The sequence below is a fragment of the Dipodomys merriami genome, unplaced genomic scaffold (assembly GCF_024711535.1).
Source record: "Dipodomys merriami isolate MVZ:Mamm:240054 unplaced genomic scaffold, mDipMer1.0.p SCAF_42, whole genome shotgun sequence".
Classification (NCBI taxonomy): Eukaryota; Metazoa; Chordata; class Mammalia; order Rodentia; family Heteromyidae; genus Dipodomys; species Dipodomys merriami.
Window position 1 is genome coordinate 12,991,933 of NW_027205826.1, and position 17,163 is coordinate 13,009,095.

A 17,163-nucleotide genomic window follows, 5' to 3' on the forward strand; every position below is an offset into this window, starting at 1 on the left:
AAAGTGGGATTGCTGGGTGGTAGAGGAGCTCTATGTGGAGTCTTTTGAGGAACCTCCATACTGCTTTCCCAAAATGGTTGAACAAGTTTACACTCCCACCAACAGTGCAGTAGGATTCCCTTCTGGCCACATCCCCTCCAGCATCTGTTGTTATTAGATTTCTTTATTATAGCCAATATAATTGGGGTGAGGTGATATCTCAATGTTGTTTTGATTTGCATTTCTTTTATGGCTAGAAAAGTTGAGCATTTCCTCATGTGTCTATTGGCCATTCTTATTTCTTCTTCAAAGAAGGTTCTCTTTAAGTCTTTAGCCCACTTATTAATCAGGCAGTTGTTTCTTTGAGGATTTGTTGTTGGGGGATTTAGTTTTTTGAATAATAAGTATATTTTAGATGAGACCCTTGTCTGTTGTATGGCTAGTGAAGAACTCCTCCTAATCCGTGGGCTTTCTATTGATCTTGCTAGCTGTGTCCTTTGCCATGCAGTAACTCTGCAGTTTCATGCAATCCCATTTGCCCAACCTTTCTTTGATTTGTTGTGTTTCTGGGTCTTTATTAAGAAAATTTCCGCCTGTGCCAAGAAGCCCTAGAGTTTCTCCTAGTCCTTCCTGTAATGTTTTCAGGGTGTCTGTTTTGACTTCAAGGTCTTTGATCCACTTGGAGTTGATTCTAGTGCAGGGTGATATATAAGGATCTAGTGTTAGTTTTCTACAGGTGTTTAACCAGTTTTGCCAGCACCATTTGCTAAAGAGGCTGTCTTTCTTCCATTCTATTTTTTTAGTTCCCTTATCGAAGATTAGGTGGCTATAGGTCTGTGGGTTCATTTCCGGGTCTTCAGTTATTTTTTATTTTTATTTTTTTTGGGTCCAGTCATAGGGCCTGATCTCTGGGCCTGGGCACTGTCTCTCAGCTCTTCAGCTCAAGGCTAGCGTGCTACCACTTGAGCCGTAGCACCACTTCCAGCTTTTTTTTTCTTCTGCTTATGTGGTGCTGAGGAATCGAACCCAGGGCCTCATGCATGCAAGGCAAGCACTCTACCACTGAGCCACCTTCCCAGCCACTGGGTTTTCAGTTCTATTCCATTGGTCCTCAGGTCTGTTTTTGTGCCAGTACCAAGCTGTTTTGATTACTATGGCTTTGTAGTAGAATTTGAAATTTGGTATTGATATTCCTCCAGCACTGTTGTTTCAGCTATGGATTGCTTTTGCTATTTGGGGTCTTTTATTGTTCCATATGAATTTTTTGGTTGTTTCTTCTATTTAATTGAAGAATGAGGTTGAAATATTGATAGGTATTGCATTGAATCTGTAGATAGCCTTTGGAAGTATTGCCATTTTCATGATGTTAATCCTCCCAATCCAGGAGTATGAAAGGTTTTTCTACTTCCTAAATTCTGTGAATAAGCTAAATTTTAAACATACAAAAGGAAGAAATGTGGATACTGGTGGCTCACGCCTATAATCCTAGCTACTTAGGAGGCTGAGATCTGAGGATCAAGGTTCAAAGCCAGCCCAGGCAGGAAAGTCTATAAGACTCTTATCTCTAACAAACCACCAGAAAACTGGAAGTGGTGTGTGGCTCAAGTGGTAGAGTGCTAGCTTTGAGCTGAAGAGCTGAGGGATAGCACCCAGGCCCAGAGTTCAAGCCCCAAGACTGATCAAAAAAAACAAAGTAAACAGGACTGGAGAAGCAAAGGACTTCCACTCATTTTGTGGTATCATTGCTAAATGACTCCATGCTCTTGACCACATATATGGTATATATATATGCGCACAACTGAAGAAAGCTAGGAGTAGGACACAGAATCAGAGGGAAATGGGAAAACATACAAGAGAGGGGCCCATCAGCTATACTGGACATAGATGAAAAGGAACTAAACAACTCAAAGGCAGCGATGGGAGGGAGGGAATGAGAGGGAAAGAGGGAATAGCTTTCACTACGCAAAAGGAAAGAAATGTAAATATCACTTGATGTGGAAGAAATAGTTGCATAGAATTCACAAACTTTATAGAACATGATAATGACAATTTGCCTTATGAAGGTTAAAATGTGTTTGTGACTTTATTACTATTCCACAATACTATGAAATATGTGAACTTTATGTAATCACTTAATTTCAATAAAAATATGAAACAAATAAAACAAAAAGGAAGAAATGTACTTGTAAAGCTGGACAACTATGGAAATTTATGCTGGCACTGAAACTTTTCACAGCATCAATGGTTTTTACATATTTTGTCTGTACATCAACATGTAGGTTGTTAAGTGTTGGGCTTCGACTTTTAACATGCATTGAACATAGAAACTGAAACAATTCTGAAGTAGTTCTGCTGATACTGCTATATTGAGAGTCACTTTTTTTTTATTATTTTTTTAAAATATTATTTTATTTTATTTGAGAACATACTGTACAGAGGGGCTACAATTACATGGGCAGGATAATGCATACATTTCTTACCAAGCATTGCAGCCTCCTCCTTTGTTTACCCTTCACATCCCTTCCCAGCCTCCCCCCTCCCCCCACCCAATTATACCCCCCTCCCCCCCCACCGACATTGTAAAGCTGGTTTTGACATGACATTTTGTACTTCTCATTGTTGCAACAGGTCCACCTGAATCCTTAAACGACTTGTTTGCCCCCATCTCCTCCACATGTTATACTGACATCAAATATAGTGAAAGCGGGGGTTACACTGTGGGGGAGGGACATACAAAGCAACAAAGAAATAATCTTATAAATGCGTTAGAAACATATGCATGAAAGAAACGAAAACATTAAAATACATATTTAAGGGTTCATTTTCCTAACATCACATTATCTGACCTTTTCTGCTTGACTCATACCTATACTAGATATTGCAAATAAGGGAAACCATGGGACCTATGCTTCTTTGGGCCTGGCTTACTTCACTTAATATAATTTTTTCCAAGCCTTTCCATTTCCTAACAAATGGGGAAATGTCATTCTTTCTGATGGAGGCATAGAATTCCATTGTGTATATATACCACATTTTCTTGATCCATTCATCTACTGAGGGGCATCTGGGTTGGTTCCATATCTTAGCTATGGTAAATAATGCTGCAATAAACATAGTTGTGCTGGTAGCTTTAGTGTGGTCTTGTTTGTATACATTTGGGTAAATGCCCCAAAGTGGGATTGCTGGATCATAGGGGAGATCTATGTGAAGTCTTTTGAGGAACCTCCATACTGCTTTCCAAAGTGGTTGAACAAGTTTACATTCCCACCAACAATGAAGTAAGGTTCCTTTCTGTCCACATCCCCTCCAGCATCTGTTGTTGTTAGAGTTCTTGATTTTTGCTGTTCTAACTGGAGTGAGGTGATATCTCAATGTTGTTTTGATTTGCATTTCTTTTATGGCTAGGGATGTTGAACATTTCTTCATGTGTCTATTGGCCATCCTTCTTTCTTCTTCAGAGAAGCTTCTCTTTAAGTCTTTCGCCCACTTATTTATTGGGCAGTTGTTTCTTTGAGGATTTGTTGTTGGGTGGTTTAATTTTTTGAGTTCCAAGTATATTTTAGATATGAGACCCTTGTCCGTTGTATGGCTAGTAAAGATCTTCTCCCAATCGGTGGGCTTTCTATTAATCTTGCTAGCTATGTCATTTGCCCTGCAGAAGCTCTGCAACCTTATGCAATCCCATTTGTCCAACCTTTCTTTGATTTGTTTTGCTTCTGGGTCTCTATTCAGAAAATTTCGGCCTGAGCCAAGGAGACCTAAGGTTTCTCCTATTCCATCCTGTAATGTTTTCAGAGTGTCTGCTTTGAGTTCAAGGTCTTTGATCCATTTGGAGTTGATTCTGGTGCAGGGTGATATATAAGGATCTAGCTTTAGTTTTCTACATGTAGTTAACCAATTTTGCCAGCACCATTTACTGAAGAGGCTGTCTTTCTTCCATTCTATTGTTTTAGCTTCCTTATCGAAGATTAGATGGCTATAGGTCTGTAGGTTCATTTCTGGGTTTTCAATTCTATTCCATTGGTCCTGGGGTCTGTTCTTATGCCAATACCAAGCTCTTTTGATTACTATGGCTTTATAGTAGAGTTTGAAATTTGGTATTGATATTCCTCCAGCAGTGTTCTTTCCGTTGAGGAGCGTTTTTGCTATTCGGGGTCTTTTATTGTTCCATATGAATTTTTGGATTGCCTCCTCTATTTCCTTGAAGAATGAGGGTGGAATTTTGATAGGTATCGCGTTGAATTTGTAGATAGCCTTGGGAAGTATTGCCATTTTCACGATGTTAATCTTGCCAATCCAGGAGCATGGGAGGTTTTGCCATTTTTTAAGTTCTGTGTTGATTTCCTTTTTCAAGATTTTAAAGTTTTCATCATAGAGGTCCTTCACTTCTTTGGTTAAGTTAATTCCTAGGTATTTTATTTTTTGTGGGGCTATTACAAATGGAGTTGCTTTCCTAATTTCAGCCACACTTTTTGAGAGTCACTTTTGGTGTACGTAATATCCCATGTGCAGTGAGTAGGATTCATAAATACACTTAAAACAGATGCAGTTCAGAAATATTTTGCTTAAGAAAAATTACTCTAAAACACTGAAATAGTCTTTATCAATCTGGATGTAAATGCTGAGAGAAAGATTTGTGGTATTTATATATTAGAAACTTTAAAGCAAATTTGGAATAATTTGGATATGTTATCTACAATTTCAAGTGTAGATTATTTTTTTCTACAGCAAAACATAGATCCAGAGCGAAACGGGTAAAGGAAGTACCAAGCAAGCACAAAGCCTTGAGTTCAACCAAAAAAATTATTTACAATAGTTTCGGTAGATTTTCTTTGTGTGTGTGTGTGTGTGTGTGTGTGTGTGTGTGTGTGTGTGTGTGTGTGTGTGTGTGTGTGTGTGTGTGTGTGTGTGTGTGTGTGTGTGTGTGTGTGTGTGTGTGTGTGTGTGTGTGTGTGTGTGTGTGTGTGTGTGTTTGGTTTTCTTGGTGAATAGAGGTTCAATTCGAGATAAGAATCTCAGGGACTTTCCTTCCTGGGCTACCTTTGAATTGCAATCCTCAGATCTCAGTCTCCACAGTAGCTGGGGTACAGGAGTGAGCTATGGGCACCCTGTAGGGTGGGAGTTAATACATAACTGTTTACTATGTGTGGTACACATCATATATCATGTGTGCTATCTCTTGCCACACTTTTCACATTCCTGGGAAAGATCGCATCATCAAACCCATTTTATACATGGGGAAACTGAGGCTCAGAAAGGTGACATAGAAATCTAGCAAAAGGAAGAGTCAGGGTATACACATACCTGGTCTAACTACAGAGCCCATTATTCTCTAATTAATTCTTATACCAACTCAATGTTCATCATGTAAGATTTTCTGTTGACTTTTTTTTCCCATTTCTAACTCATCTTTTCCTGTTGAATCCTACTTAATTCTGATACAAAGTACTTTTGATGCACACTTGACCTTTTTAATATTAGAAACTAATCCTTACAGAAATAAAGACAGGAGGGCCTCATGTGGAAAAAGTAGGTATTGCTAGGAAAAGACTGCTATTTTTCTTTAGGATTGTGTCTTACATCAGTCTAAATTAATGTGATCATTTTATCAACATGGCTGTAAGTCCACAGCTTATATATTCTAAGTACTTAGTAGAAAGAAAAAAATTAATTCAATAAATATAGGAACAACTCTATCCCTTTATTTACAGATAAGAATTAACTGGGATATTTTATAAATGTTCATTTACTGGCCATACAAACTGATGAAGGTATTAAAGATAAGGAATGAAAAGGACTTGAAAGGTATACCAACCAAGGTATAAAAACATTTAATAAGGGGCTGGGAAGGTGGCTCAGTGGTAGAGTGCTTGCCTTGCATGCATGAGGCCCTGGGTTTGATTCCTCAGTACCACAGAAGCAGAATAAAGCAGGGGCACTGTGGCTCAAGTGGTAGAGTGCTAGCCTTCAGCTGAAGAGCTGAGGGATAGCGCCCAGGCCCAGAGTTCAAGTTCCCTGACTGACCAAAAATAAATAAATAAATAACTAAATAAAATAATAAAGGACTAAACAAAAACATAGACAATAGCCACAAATAAGACTTCTGTGAAGAACATGCTCTGATTTGTCCCCTAGATTTTCTTAATTCACCAGATTCAGCCCAGTACTAACAAGTTCATGAAGGAGAAATAGATATTCAGAGGCTGTTTTGCTGATATTTTGCCTACTCTCAATCTTTCTCATGTATCCATATTCATATGTGGACATACTTCTACACACATGTGTATATGAACGTATTTAACCATTTGAGGGCAAATCACACATAAATTACACAGGCCCTTTATCCTGAAAGACTTCAGTACTTTCTAATAAGGATATTCTGTTACATAACTGTAGCTCAATTCAAAGTTTAAAATGTGATTCAATACTTTCATCCAATCTACCCTCTGGATTTCAGTTTAGTTAATACACCTGCATGGTACTTTACATTCCAGTACTGGATCCGGTTTAAGGATAGATACTATATTTAGTTTTCATGTCATTTTTACCTTTTATTGCTTAATACTTAACAAAAATGTCATTTAATAGTTCTAATACAAATCTCTGTCTCTCTCTCTCTCTGTCGCTCTCTCTCTGTCTCTCTCTCTCTGTCTCTCTCTCTGTCTCTGTCTCTGTCTCTCTCTCTCTCTCTCTCTCTCTCTCTCTCACACACACACACACACACACACACACACACACATACACACGTTGCCTATTTCCTTATGGTTAGATTCAGCTTATATATTCTAAGCCAGATCTGCCAGATACCACCCTGGTGATATTATGTCTTTTCAGTCAATGACCTTCTGTTCTTCATTGATGGTACCAAGTCTTAGTACCCAAGTATTTTCTGTAAATTTAGCACCAAATTAAATTCTGAACATGACTATTTTTCATCTTTTAATTCTTTAGAAAGAAGCTTGTTAAGGCCATACACATGTGTAGATAATTTCCCATACTTCAATAAAATAAGCTTAAATTAGTATCTAAAGTTGAGCCTCATTCTGTCTTTACTACAATACATACAAAATGCTTATGTGCAAAGCTAGCAGCTTCTTTGAAATTACCATGAACAAAAGTATTCTCTCCTCCTTTATTAACTAATAAAATAGCATTACTATTGCTCAAAGGCTTATCCTTTGTTAACATATTGAAACTCAAGTTTGTCCAGAAGACCCTTCAGCATAGCTCCTTTTGTCGAGGCTCTTGTCATTTCTCATTTTTTTTTTTTTTTTTTTTTTTTTTTTTGGTAACTCTACCACTTGAAGCACTGCTCCACTTCTGGCTTTCTTTCAGGCTGGCTTCAAACTACAATTCTCAGATCTCAGTATCCTAAGCAGTGGGATTACAGGACTGAGCTACTAGCATCTGACAACCTGTGTCATTTTAAGCAATTTCTTATTTCCTAGAATAAGATATTTCAGGCTTACCTAGCATTCACTATCCTGTGTCTCTGAAATCAGTTGTTTCTTCTAGAAATCTAGGCTCCTTTTAGTTGCAGTCTATATATTCACTAGATTCAGGTTTTCCTTTAGTATCAGAGTTACTTGATGGATTTCACCAAAATTTCTTTGCTTTTTTTAACCTCATTTTCACAATCTTGGTTGGTTTATTCTATGTCTTTTTGTTTGAATATATTCTTCCTTGGGCAACTGGAAATATACCTTTCATTTCTGATGTGACTTTACTTTTGCTTCTATTTCTCTGCTGAACCTTAATCAACTCTCACTCTCTCTTTCCTGTTTTTAAATTTCTATTCCCTTTGTTGTCTTTTAAAATTTATGATTTCAAGTTTTTGGTTTTGATTTTTAGTTCAAAAGGCTTATTGAGAATATTTAACTGAGTTTGGAATAAGAACTGCATTTTTCTTTCCCTAGCTATACAGCTCAATTGGTTTGAAAAGTTGTCCTCAGGATAAAAACTTTATTCATTTTGTCTGATTGTCTGATAATGGAGACCGATCCTTTTTCCTAATCTTTTTAGAAGGGGCAGAAATGGGGTTTGAATTCAGTGTTTACTAGCCTGGTATTCTGCCACTTGAGCCACACCTCAAGCCTCCATCACTTATTGTTTTTTTTAAATAGGGCCTGTATTTTTGCTTAGGCTGGCCAATACCACAATCTTCCTATTCACATGCAGCTGGGATAATAGGTGTGTGTCACCACATCCTGCCATTGGTTGAGACTGGGGCCTTGCTAAATTTTTGCCCAAGTTAGCCTTGAATCTTGATTCTCTTGATCTCTGCCTCCTGTGTAGCTGGGATTACAGGCCTGAGCCAGTTGCCTTTTCTTTCTATTCCATTTTTGTTCTGTGGAAAGCTTTTAGGTCAAATACATCCTATTCTGTGTGTTTTCTTTTATGGATCGAGTTATTGATGGTGATAGGATAGGGTGGCATTGATTGATAAGTCTTGTTTCACTTTTACAAGATCCACTTCCTATCTCCTTCACTCATTGACTGTTCCCCAAGGTATTCCATTCTTTCTCTGCTCATCAGAATTCTTCCCAGAAGCAATGATTCTCCAAAGCCCCATTTCTTGTTGTGTTCACATTCAAGGCCTTGTAGACAGTATTAGGAACCACCAGGTCCTAAATGATGTTCAGTGTTTATTTTAACATTCATTCCTAAGGCTGCTTACGTTAATAGTGCACCTAACTTCTCTTCCTAATTATACATTTTCAAAGTTTCGAAGCTTTCTCCTCTCTGTTCTTAGGAGTCAGCCTTAGGAGTCAGCAGCAGGCAAGCTACAATATTGTCAGAAAATTTTCACTGCATTTTCATATAGATTGCAGTGATCTTTGTCACATAGTCATATTGACCCTAGGACCTCTATCATTCTATCGGCTTTCCTTGTTAGTTCTGTGTGACATCACTAATCTCTAAGCATTCTCTTAACTCTCTATTCTTATTTATATGTTTATTTGTTATCTGTGCTCTTCTTTTATATTACCATCGCATTTGTTTTGCTCTTTTCTACCTCAAATTCTTTTAAGACTTTTATATTTTTACTATTAATAACTAAGTATTTAAAATGTTCTGCTTTAGAATTTGTTCTTTTTTCAGGAGGGGTGCTCCTTTTGTCTTTCTTTAATAAAGTAAGTTATAAACAACAATAGAAAAGGAAAAAGAAAACACAGCAAAGAGAAAGAAAAAGAAAAAATAGAAAATCAATAAGAGATTGTTTTGATCCATGAAAAGCAAATTCAAAAATGAGTTTTAACAGTTCTTTGAGTAATAAATAGTGGCAGGTCTTCAACACAAGTAAAGTCTCCAAAAGTGATTGCTTTTAAGATCTTCATTGATTTAGACTATATTACTGCTTACGTCATTAAACTCCAGGGAATTACAAAGCATCATGTTAGTAATGACATCCTGCATGTGTGTGTTCATGCACGCATGCGCGCGTGGGTGCACACACACACACACACACACACACCATATGTACTTACCTGTTTCACATTCTGGAGCTCTTGTGCCAGTTGTTTCCTATGTGTCTCTGATTCAAATAATTTTTCCTAAGTTTAAAAATCATCGAATTATTAGCTTATTATAAAGGTATCAAGCATGACTTTTAGTCACATTCAAAAACCTATTTATTTCCCCAAGCATAGAATTGCAACAGTCTGAAAATGTAGCTCACAGGCACATTTCTGGTTTCACATTTACCTATTACAAGTAGTTATTTACAGCATAACTGTGATATAAACATGCTTTCATTTTGTTAAATGGCAAAATCTGAGGTTCCCCCCCCAAAAAAAGTTAGATTGAATGGTAAATATTAACTTTAGGGAAGAGAATATACTTTAGGGAAGAGCTATCACTGTGAAAGAGCTATGAGTAAGAAGTATTTTTATACACTAGAGAGTATACAGAATTAGGGCTATTAGCTTCCTAATTTAATTTCCGCTGAAGATTATCCATAAAATGAAGGATTAGCAGAACCAAAAATATGCAAAAAGATTATTAAACTAATTCTATGAATGCAAGTCAAATATTTCACATTAAAATTTAGTTAAGTATATATCCTACACTGTCCAATGTTGCTAAATATATTTAATCAGAAATACTCAGAATAACTGAGGGGATGTTTTTCCTATAACTATAAAAGGAACTGCCTGAATCTTAAGTTGAATGATAAAGATTGATGGCAACATTACAATATTTCTAAGAGGCAATTTGCCTCCTTGATAGTATCAGCTCATTCTTGCCCAAGAGGTGAAATGAAGGTATATAAAGAAAATAATATCCAATCTAATGAAAGTGCCATAGATCAGGAGCCGAGAGTTGGCTGGCTCTTCTGCTTTAATGCCTTGGAAGTCACCTGCTCTGGACTTATTCATCTGTACATGGGAAATACACCTATTTTTGTTAACCTTTACAAATAGGAAGATGTGACTTCTATAGAAAGGCTTTAACTTAAATAGAGCCAATAGTACTTTTGAAGATCATTTTTTTTTCAAAATAAAAACTAACTACTAGGATAAAATTATCTTTGTTTCATTTTCACTTGTACCACAAATTATACATTAAGAATGAAGCTAGTTGGGTACTGTTTGCTCACATCTTTTATAATACTCAGGAGACTGAGGGCTAGAAGACTGATTCTTGGAGCTTGTCTAGTTAGAAAAGTCTGAAAGACTATCTCCAATCAACTAGCAAAATGCTGGACTGGAGTTGTGGTTCAAGTGGTAGAGCTCCAGCCATGAAGGAAAAGTCAAGTGACAATGCAAGAATTTGAGTTCAAGCTCTGGTACCATTCTCTTTGGGGTTGAGGAAAAGTGATGACACATCATTTGCAAATTCTGTGCATCTCCTACAACAACTTTTGCTTTTGCCTCTGTTTATTGTACAGGGAATAAAACCTGAAAATATTACAAACACTTGAAATAAATTCTCTACCGCTTGGTATACTATTTTGTATAGTGATTTTAAATGGCTCTCAGTCATGAAATTTTAAGGTAATATAAAGTAGAATTTGTTTTATCAGGGGCTTCAGGTTTCTTTACATTAGGATATGTTTTACATGAACTTTAAATGTGAGCATGACTGGATGGCTCCTAGGGTGTCCTTGTTCAAATGTCACATGAGTATGGCCTACAGTTTTAAATTAAAATTTGAATAATACTGATATTCAAATGAAAACTGAACGTAACACTAAGTTTAGCAGATATAAAATGTGAGGAAATGAAAAGATCTGAAATCATCTGAAAATCCTGATGAAGCACAGGTTTCATGGTTTATACAGGAGCAAATCCTATGAAAATGCTGCCCGTCTGTATATTTTTGTGCTAGTACTGGAGCCTGACCTCATGGCCTCATGCTCTTGCTTAGCTTGTTGACTCATGGTTGGTGCCTTATCACTTGAGCCACATCTCCAGTCTGGCATTTTGCTGCTTAATTGGAGTTAATAGTTTCTAGGACTCTTCTTTCTAGGCTGGCCTCTAACTGATTATCTAGGTCTCAGTTTCCCAAGCAGCACCAAATGCCTGGGAAAGAAAGAAAAGAAAAGAAGAGAAAAGAAAAGAAAAGAAAAGAGAAGAAAAGCAAGCAAACAAGCAAGCAAGCAAGCAAGCAAACTATCTTACTAAAGTAACTGACATTGGAGAAGTTTTCTAAGAGAATATAAAGAAACAGCTGCCAATATGTTCTAAAAAAAAATAGTCACTATATATTTTCCATTTAAACTCTTCCCGCACTACAAGTAGAAAGACAGTAATTTCAGTTTGAAACAGGAATATATAAGATATTCCTTAGCAATGGAATACTCATATACATTTGGAAGGAGTGTGAGCTGGCACACTTTTGAAAGGAAATTGGATAATGCACAAATAAAGAGGAAGGGGAAGAGAGGGAAGAAATAAAGAGTATATTCCTACAGCAAATTAGTATAAAATAAAGTGGTTGTGTTGCTTTTTAAAAGAAAATATTTGGAATATATCATATCTTTCTGTAAAAATCAGAATTTAACATTTTAGTAAAACAAAAATGACAGTATACAAAGAGAAGAAAAAAGCTACAGAGCATATGGGAAGGGAGGGTTTGTGTTTTTCCTCTAGAGAACATTGCCTTAATTTCAAACTGCATTAAGAAAAAAATGAAGCCCATAAAGCATGGCCTTACACATTCCCCAGTGAGTATCAGGGGACCCAAATTGTCATAGCTTGCTTCCTTGGTTCCTTGACTAATCATGCTACTGCCACCGGTATGAGAAGGAAAAAAAGGAGTAACAAGTAGACATACTACCAGGCAGAAGCAAAGGTCATTCACACTAACTTCTTTATGGACATGAAAAGTGAAATAAGAGTAGGAACTAAACTTTTTGGGTTTTTTAAAATTTTAATGTCAAGGTGATGTACAGAGGGGTGATAGCTGTGTATGGAAGGTAATGAGTACCTTTCTTGTCAAACATTGTTACCCACTCCCTTGTTTTTCTCCCACTTTCCCTCCCGCCCAACTCCCGCCCTCTCCCCCAAGTTGTAAAGTTCATTTCCAAAAGGACAAAGGGTGAACCAATGAACTATGAAACTTTCTATTTGATAATGACATTTTTTTCACTAAAAATGAAACTAAGACCCAACACAAGATTTTTTTCATTCTCTCCTTCCCTCTCTCCTTGCCTGGTCCCTCCTCCTTCCCTAACTTCTTTTTTTTTTTTTTCCTAAAGAAAATATAAGAAGGCTGAGCCGAAGTTACCTTAAGCATAGTTACTTCTTCTAAGGCAGCATTTCTTTCCTGCTTAAGACTTTCCATTTCATCTGCTTCTAAAGGATCACAGGGAAGAAGCTGTCAACATTAAAATACAGAAGTTATACATCAGATGCTAATTATGAGAACATAAAATCATTTTAATGCTTCTGAATTGTAATAATCAACCAGTTTCTTTTTTTGCAGTTCATCTAACCATAGCCTGATGAAGGAAATACTGAAATATGGGGGAATATCATTCCTTTAAACTTAACCTATGATGTTACAACAGAATTCAGATGCTCTGTTGCTGTGTTTGTGATTCTTACTTTAACAATATAATTTTCCTATGGGTCCAAATGTCCACGATTATGTTCAAAATGCCAAAGTGACTTTCAGGGTCATCAACATATAAAAAGGGGATGGTAGTGATGTTGGTACTGCTATTGGATTTAGAAAGGAATAACCTCTCATAGTTTTGATATGCTAATGAGTATGTGACTCTTCAAAAAGAAAGCATAATTGTATAATTCCAAGTTTAACTTTGCCTGTTTCCTCAGTGCTTTGACCACACTGATAATTTTGTACAACCCTACTGACCCTCCCTCCCTTTTCTTCCTTCGTCCCTCAGTCCCTCCCTTCCTCCTTCCTCCCTTCTTTCCTTCCTCACCACTCCCCTTCCCCTTTTTCTTTTTTTTAAATTTAATTTAATTTTATTTGTGAACATACTGTACAGAGGAGTTACAATTACATGGGCAGGATAATGCGTACATTTCTTACCAAGCATTGCAGCCTCCTCCTTTGTTTACCCTTCACATCCCTTCCCAGCCTCCCCCCTCCCCCCCAATCCCAATCCTTCTCTTCCCCCTCCCCCCCCCCCCCCGACGTTGTAAAGCTCGTTTTGGACATGACAACTTGTACTTCTCATTGTTGCAATAGGTTCACCTGTATCCTTAAACAACTGGTTTTTCCCCATCTCCTCCACAAGTTATACTGACATCAAATATAGTGAAAGCAGGGGTTATACTGTGGGGGAGGGACATACAAAGCAACAAAGAGATAATCTTATAAATGCGTTAGAAACACATGCATGAAAGAAAAAAACATTAAAATACCTATCTAAGGGTTCATTTTCCTGACATCACATTATCTGACCTTTTCCGCTTGACTCATACATATACTAGATATTACAAATAAGGGAAACCATGGGACCTATGCTTCTTTGGGCCTGGCTTACTTCACTTAATATAGTTTTTTCCAAGTTTTTCCATTTCCTAACAAATAGGGAAATGTCATTCTTTCTGATGGAGGCATAGAATTCCATTGTGTATATATACCACATTTTCTTGATCCATTCATCTACTGAGGGGCATCTGGGTTGGTTCCATATCTTAGCTATGGTAAATAATGCTGCAATAAACATAGTTGTGCTGGTAGCTTTAGTGTGGTCTTGTTTATAAACATTTGGGTAAATGCCCAAAAGTGGGATTGCTGGGTCATAGAGGAGTTCTATGTGAAGTCTTTTGAGGAACCTCCATACTGCTTTCCAAAGTGGTTGAACAAGTTTACATTCCCACCAACAATGAAGTAAGGTTCCTTTCTGTCCACATACCCTCCAGCATCTGATGTTGTTAGAGTTCTTGATTTTTGCTGTTCTAACTGGAGTGAGGTGATATCTCAATGTTGTTTTGATTTGCATTTCTTTTATGGCTAGGGATGTTGAACATTTCTTCATGTGTCTATTGGCCATCCTTCTTTCTTCTTCAGAGAAGTTTCTCTTTAAGTCTTTCGCCCACTTATTTATTGGGCAGTTGTTTCTTTGAGGATTTGTTGTTGCCCTCCCCCTTTTTCTTTCTTATATTAGTTCATGGTACTGTGTTCACAGTACAATTTAAGGACACTGCTACTTAACATTTACAGAAACCTACTCTTTTTCTTTTGTGCCTGTACTAGGGTATTTCACTCAAGGTTTCTCTCTCTTAAACGAGACAGGTTTGACTTGCTTATTCACCACTGGTGCTCTATCACTTGAGACATATTTCCGGTCACTATTCTAACTTTTTCATCTCATGGATGTAAGAGGATTTAAAAGTTTAAACAAGGTGGATATAATGGTGCATTTCTGTAGTCTTAGCTATTCAGAAAGTAGAGGTAGGAAGATCACAGTCCAATGCCAGCCTAGACAAAGGTGCTTACTTCAAAAATAAAAGCAAAAAATGCTAAGGGTATGGTTCAAGTATAGAGTGCTTTGCTAGTAAGTGTAAGGTCTTGAGTTAAAACCCTAGTACTACAACAACAAAAATAACCCACAAAATATTTTAAATAAAATTTTAGATGATGAAGTTGTAGAAATTTATTGTTACAGTCAGGGATTTTAAGAATGTGATCATAGGGGCTGGGAAGGTGGCCCAGTGGTACAGCACTTGCCTTGCATGCATGAGGCCCTGGGTTCAATTCTTCAGCACCACAAAAGCAAAAAGAAAAGAGCCGGAAGTGGCGCTGTGGCTCAAGGGGTAGAGCACTAGCCTTGAGCTGAAGAGCTGAGGGTCAGCGCCCAGGCCCAGAGTTCAGGCCCCACGACCGGACCAAAAAAACAAAAACAAAAACAAAAAAACTCATAAGAATGTGATCATAAACTTCAGAGTTTAATATGCTGGAGGTAAACCACATATAAGGAAGCCATTTAAAGTGGCAAAATAATAGATTGAACAGCCAAAGGAAAAACTAAGACTTTAAAAAGTTTGTAATTCCATTGATATTACTGACAACTCAACAAAACTTTATAACTAGAGAACTGGATAGTGGATGTTAATTGCTTGCATGCTCCTCTGTGCAAGACTTTTTAAAATAAAATTTTATTCAAATATATTTCAAGTATGCACACAGCAAATTAAAAATACAGTTGCTACACAATACCAATGATTCTAGGCAGATGCTTATTTTCAAATTGACTTTCAACCAGACCTTCCTTTCCCTAAGTTTCCATCTTCCTTTCCAGTGTGGCTGTTACCATATCCTTTAGGATCCTAAAGGGCTTGAATCATTGTAACACTGAAAGGAATATCCCTTTGCTTTCTACAATTTCGTTTAGAAACAGCAAGAGACACAGGAAGTCATTGGATTTGTGCTATATCTAAACCTTCCCTTTGCTTTCATGTTGCTCTACCAGTATAATTTTAGTTATTTATTTTTATTTCTATCAATTCTGGATAGTCCCTTTTCCATCCATCTCTTTGGTGAGTCTAATTTTATTGATAAGCCTTTCTATTTTGAACACATTCAATGATTGTCTTTCCTTATAAAATTTTGTATGACTGTGTTGATTCTTTTTACCTAAAAATTTCTGTGCAACCCTCCCCCTTTCTTCTTCCTTTTCTACTGTTCATTCCATTTGCTTCTTTGGGAATTTCACACTCTCTTCCTTTTAAATCCACATTTCTGAGACAGTATATGCAATTTGACAATTAAAACTGCTTTTTGACAAAGTAAATGCCCCCAACGACTTTAACATCTCTTTTATGTATAAGATCACTCAGGCCTTTTTACTTGACACTTTCTTTTCTAGGTTGTGATATCCTCCTATCTCATCTACCCTTCTGAATATGTAGGCTGCTTTCAATGACTTATTTTTATTTCTGTTGCTTAAATGGGACAGAGAGTGGGTGGTTCCCCAACGTTTGTCCCTTTCCCCCTTTCCCTACAAACTGAGCGATCACATTTACTGTCATGCTTCAATTATCACTCTCCAAAATATTCCCAATCCCTTTTCTGGCATTTGGTTCCCTGGCCTTTGGTTACTTATTTCCATCAGCATTTACGCCCCTCCCCCCCCCCCCCCACACTTTCTAATGTACTACCTATTATAGTCTTTGCCTTGAATAAGGTTTTATTCTTATTTCCCATATCTAGTAATATAGCATCAGATTCATCATCATTCTAATCAAACTTTAGGGGCTATCTTTACCTCACTCTTTTCCCTTGGTCAGAAAGTCCTACGATGACATCCTCGTCGAGGTTATACAGAGCAAGTATTAGCTTGATCACTCTTTCCCATTCTTCTCACCACTACTTGGTTTAGTTATTGTTATTCTACATTTGCAGTTTCTCCATAGTCCCCAGTTAGACCACTACCAGTTTCATTTCCTTTCTAGATAACTTAACACATATGGCTGCCCTTTCTAAAACTGTACTTTGGTGATGGCATGATTCTCTTTAATGAATTCCAACTAACGAGTAAATTACAAAACTTTACATGCACTATTTACCCTTTAAGGCCTAAAGAATTATCCATTAAAAAATTAGACTACTCCTTACTTACAATCACATCTATTTTTATCAGTTCATTCTACTCTCTTATTACTCCTTGCTCACCTCTGGTGAGAATATGACTTGTCTTTTAAAATTAATCCAAATGCCAACTGATTCTTCTAAGCTTTGTTACTATTACTGCTTTAACATACA

At 37.0% G+C, this 17,163-nt stretch overlaps 1 protein-coding gene across 3 annotated transcripts in view; it reads right to left on the bottom strand.

Annotated features, from left to right (window-relative positions):
• Positions 1 to 17,163, bottom strand: part of Stxbp4 (syntaxin binding protein 4) — a 126,032-nt gene that overhangs the window by 68,544 nt on the left and 40,325 nt on the right. For 2 of the 3 annotated variants that reach the window (XM_069993259.1, XM_069993260.1), the window contains 2 exons: positions 12,712 to 12,801; positions 9,468 to 9,533 (listed from right to left, as the gene is read on the bottom strand). In XM_069993259.1, the coding sequence (XP_069849360.1) occupies positions 9,468 to 9,533; positions 12,712 to 12,801 (156 nt within the window). Of the gene's footprint in view, positions 1 to 2,615; positions 2,695 to 9,467; positions 9,534 to 12,711; positions 12,802 to 17,163 lie in introns of those variants that run through there. The other variant, XM_069993261.1, reaches the window with a different exon arrangement.